Source organism: Triticum dicoccoides, chromosome 4A, assembly GCF_002162155.2.
Source record: "Triticum dicoccoides isolate Atlit2015 ecotype Zavitan chromosome 4A, WEW_v2.0, whole genome shotgun sequence".
Classification (NCBI taxonomy): Eukaryota; Viridiplantae; Streptophyta; class Magnoliopsida; order Poales; family Poaceae; genus Triticum; species Triticum dicoccoides.
Genome location: NC_041386.1, coordinates 141,907,278 through 141,912,031, shown reverse-complemented (window position 1 = coordinate 141,912,031; position 4,754 = coordinate 141,907,278). Strand labels below are relative to the sequence as shown.

At 50.6% G+C, this 4,754-nt stretch overlaps 1 protein-coding gene across 1 annotated transcript; it reads left to right on the top strand.

Moving 5' to 3' along the window:
• The first annotated feature begins 1,021 nt into the window (after window positions 1-1,021).
• LOC119285455 (dnaJ homolog subfamily B member 3-like) lies at window positions 1,022-2,587 on the top strand. Its single transcript, XM_037564730.1, has 5 exons — window positions 1,022-1,362; window positions 1,491-1,578; window positions 1,652-1,722; window positions 1,885-1,941; window positions 2,050-2,587. Exons 1-5 carry the CDS (start codon window positions 1,219-1,221, stop codon window positions 2,236-2,238), a joined length of 549 nt encoding a protein of 182 aa, XP_037420627.1. The 5' UTR covers window positions 1,022-1,218; the 3' UTR covers window positions 2,239-2,587.
• Window positions 2,588-4,754: the final 2,167 nt, after the last annotated feature.

The window sequence follows — 4,754 nt, the reverse complement described above, 5'->3', positions numbered from 1 at the left end:
CGCTAAAGCAGAATAATGCAAGTATTTAATTCGACAACGGCCTTAGCTAGAATAACGACAAAAGATGCTATCACGCAACTTTTAGGCGCAAGAAAAGGTATAGCTTAGTTATTTAATAAACTATTTGTTAAATGACGTTATGCATGTGCCATGTACTATAGTTATCTAGCCCAAGTTCTCTCTTATCTCTCTATTAGTTTGATTAGGGTTGTACCTAAGGGCGTAAGCCATGCATGCATTCCTATATATATGACACTAGATGCCCGTAATACAATTATGTTGCGTAAAATCTCTTTCTACATGGTATCAGCCAACTAGCGATCCTCTACCCTAGCCTTTCGCACCCTAAACCCTAAGGAGTCGCCATCGCTAGTTCTTCAAGTTGCCGTCGCCGCTGCCTCCTTGCGTAGCCGTCGCCAGCCACGACGCTTCGACTGCCACGGGGTGGGGGGGGGGAGGGGTTGTTGAATGACGGCATGCATGTGCCAAGTACTATAGTTATCTAACCTATGTTATCCCTTATCTCTCTATTAGTTTGATATTAAGGTTGTACATAAGGACGTGGACAATGCATGTAAATGCCTTAAAAATGATTATGTCCTACTATAAGGCAGCTGTTTGAGATGTTTGTAGAGACATTATCTTATGCCTTATTTTCTACTCCCTCCGTAAACTAATGTAAAAGTGTTTAGATTACTACTTTAATGATCTAAACGCTTTTATATTAGTTTACAGAGGGAGTAGCTTAAAATAGGTTTTCACTCAGTTTTCTAGCGAACAACAATGAAGCGACACCCGAAAAAAAGGAAGGAGGCCCAGGCCTACCGTCGTGCATTGGGTTCACAAACCATCGAGGCCGAGCCCAAAAGCTCGAGAGTTCGGCGAACATAAACCGCAGACAGTGTGGCAAACCTGTAAATAGGACCATACCCCGATGGCGAAGCCCGAAACACCCCTTAAAATATCTGGCATCGGCTCGAACTCTGGAACCTTCAGTGGCCCCAATCTCCGACGACCAAAAACTCTATTTAGATATTTTTTTTCCCACGCCCCCACGGGAATAAACACGCCTCCTTCCTGGCACCCGGCCGGCTCCCCCTCAAAATTCTCAAATCCACCAATCTCCCCCCCGTCTCTTACCCCAATTCCATGGTGCAATAGCAGCTTCGCCGCGTTTCGCTTCCTCGCCGTCGCGCCGTCGACGGTCCGCCTGATCCCATGGACGCCTCCGCTGGAGCCGGATCCGGCAATGCCCCTTGCGCCGGCGCCGGCGCGTCGTCTTGCTGCTACTACACCCTGCTCGGCATCCGTAAGAACGCCTCCTCCACCGACATACGCGCCGCCTATCGACGGCTCGCCATGGTACGTGCGCTCCTGTCCTCCGCTCCTCCGCGCGCGTGGGTGCTTGATCGGTTTCCTTTTCTTGTTCCTTTCGTTTGGTCGGAGGAACTGACGTGCTAATCGTCCGACGTCTTGCTCTGACCGTGCAGAAGTGGCACCCGGATCGGTGGGCGAGCGACCCCGGCGCGACGGGCGAGGCGAAGCGGCGGTTCCAGCGGATCCAGGAGGCCTACTCCGGTAAGGCATCGCGAGCTTCACGTTAGCCCTAGCACGCGCGAGATTTTGATCGAATTCTTTGTCGGCGTTGCAGTTTTGTCCGACAAGGGGAAGCGGGCCATGTACGACGCCGGCCTCTTTGATCCCCTCGACGACGACGACCAGGTGGGCGCTCTGGTTTCTTTCCCCGTGCTTATTGTCTCGTCGAAATTCCCTCGATTATTATATTATTTATTGAAAACAAGTGGGAAATTACCCGCTTCTGTCCACCGGGGACAGACCGACGTACAATGTCCCTGAAATTTTGCTCTTGCTTTGGACGGCCAGGATTTCTCGGACTTCATGCAGGAGATGCTGGTGATGATGGATAGCGTGAAAAACGAGGTAGGCGCGACCGCTGACCCAACTACCCTTGAGACAACATTAGTTTATAATTGATCGTAATCGTGATTAGTACCTTTGTTGAACGATTTGCTATCACATCTCGTGCAGAAGCCGGACACTCTCGAAGACCTGCAGAAGATGCTGGATGACATAGTCAACGGCGACGGCGGTAGCCGCGCCACTGCTGGTGCTGGTGGTAGGGGCGGCGGCGGAGGCGGTGGCTGCGGCGGTCGCGTCCCACCGGAGGCCAACCGCAGAACTCGTGTCGCCCCTTACCGGCAGCCTTCGCGAAGGTGATGGACGCGCCGGTGTACGAGATGTGCACACATCGTTGCGCCTGTAGGAGAGAGATCAGAGCAAGAAGAGAGCAACCAGCGTGAAAAAACCATTAGCACATCAGAATTGTTGCTCAATCCCCTTGTCGGGGTGGTTACAGCTTAGTGTTTAGATCATCTTTGATGACAATTGACGCCGTCGATCTGTTTAATTGTGTTACTTTAGCTGGTTGGTGCTTCGGTCGCGGCCAAGAATTGGCGTGGATGCGCGACAGCCCAAAGATTCCATCATCTTTCCGGACATTTCGATCCTCAGTTAAATTTGTTCTCCCAATTGTTGCTCGAATATACCTCATCTCCATTAACGTTTCCCCTTGTGGTGAGTCCTGTCCTGTGTGTGTGTGTGTGTGTGTGTGTGTGTGTGTGTGTGTGTGTGTGTGTGTGTGGTCTTTTTGGCCTGCCATTACGAGTACCACAGGCACAAACTTCCCCATTGTCTTCCCTACCAAACGCTTTGCCGACTTCGGTAGTTAGCTGTAACCAGAGATGATTCTCGTGCTTGATGCTCTTGTCTCGTGCCGTGTCGTGGTGCTCGGATGCCCTTGTATTGTGCTATCGGAATGATGGTTCTAGCGAGCCGATGGTGACACAAGCCCACTGACTGGTGTCACACTGGGATTTGCATCTTGGCGTTTGCGAGTCGAGATCAGCGGCGGCGACGTTTCTCTTCTGGATGGCTCGGCTCGTACGAACGAAAACGAGGCGGTCCTAGCAAGTTGCGTGGCGCCATCATCCGTATTTACCACCACGCTGGATGATGCTCCAATTTTGCTGGGGCGCGAGATGGTTTGGACCAGAGGATTTCTCTGGGAATGGCGTGGAGAAATATCATCCGAGAATGGCCGGGGACCTATCATGTCATGTCATGTCCAAGGACGGGCGGGGCATCTCTTCGTACGTATCGTTGATTGGGTTTGGACCGGGAAAAAGCAAAGTGGTGGACGCGAGCGTTTCGTGGTCCACCGATTGAACGGAACCTCAATGGATGATGTATGGACGCGGTTTTTTTAATGGTTCTTTTTAATTTCTCTTTAGAAAATCCAAGATTAGGACGGGCTGATTCGAGATACTTCCGGTGCGGGATCTCCTTTGTTGGGCAGGTTCAGCACCTTTCCCCCTCTACTATTGATTATTGATATCGAGAGGCGTACAGCGCCGGTGTTTCCTGAAGTATCCGTACGAGGGATTACAAAATATCCACGCCCATGCTCCCCTAGGAAGCGAAGCAGCTCCCATAGCTCGCCTCGAACGATCCGGCGACCTACCCTGCCGGAACAGTTTAGTTTATTTTCGGGAGGGTTTAGCCGGAGACTGGAACACTCTCGCTGGTTTTTCTTGCCGCCATGCTCCGATTTGGTAACGCGAGCTTTGCTGTCCGGGAGTGGCAAGTTGCGTCGCGTCATGCTCGGCCGTCTACGGGTTCTGGAACCTGCAGATATGAGCTCCTACTAACGTCTCTCGTTGATATGAGATCACTTCTGTTGCTGTCGCCTCTGGCGGTGTTGTTGCTCGACGTCGCCCGTTGCCGTCGCGCCTTAAACTTTCCGCCTTTGTGCAACTTGACCCCGTCCATTTTTGCAGCGGAGGCCGAGGTCGATGTCTACGTGAAAACGGGTGTGCAAACCGAGCCAGCATGTTTGCACTGCGCGAGAACATGCACGAGGTGAGCCACCGCCACACGTTGTACAGCTTGACAACTTGCGTGCTTTCCCGCAAAGAGTTAAAGTAAAATAGAGAAGAAGAAAAACGACAACAACCTGCGTGCTTGCACTTTTACGATGAGGATGAGCACAAAACAGCTCGTTTTCTCACTCTGCGGGCGCCAAGTTGTGCCGTGCAGTGTGCGCGGTGTTGTTTGTCGGCAAGGTTTTCTTCGAACAATTTTGTTTTGTGTCGGTGAAACAAAAATAAGCATGAGCAATCAAGGGATTCTTTGATTCGCAGGGTCTAAATCAGAAAACTGAAAACACATTTTTTTTTTTGAAAAATGAGAAGGTGGCTCAAGGCCTACCTTATATTTCCAAAACAGGCACATGGCCTGGGAAGGTTCGGTTACATGGTTTGTATGATGCACCAGGGTGCAAGGCCACAAGCAGCCTAGAACAAGAGAGAGAGAAACCAAAAGGCAAAGGAAAAGGAAGAGAAAAGGAAAGGAAGCTGTCCTAGCCGTCAATCAAATTAGCCCAATAATGCAAATTATCTTTGTCTCGCTGCTTTCTAACTCTGTTGGACCAAAGGCGTATCAAATCAGCTGCATGGAACCTAAGATATGGCATGCAACCTAAGATATGGCTTCATCCAACACTTATTGTTGAAAACTCTGTCATTCCTAGCTTGCCAGACGGTGACTGCACAAGCCGCAAAAGCAACATTCCATTTATGTTTGAAAGTAAGTTGATCCGCTGCCTGACGAACGAAAGTCTGGATATCAGGGGAGTGCAGAGCCAAAGGACCCAACAGGAGCCTGTGCCAGATGGT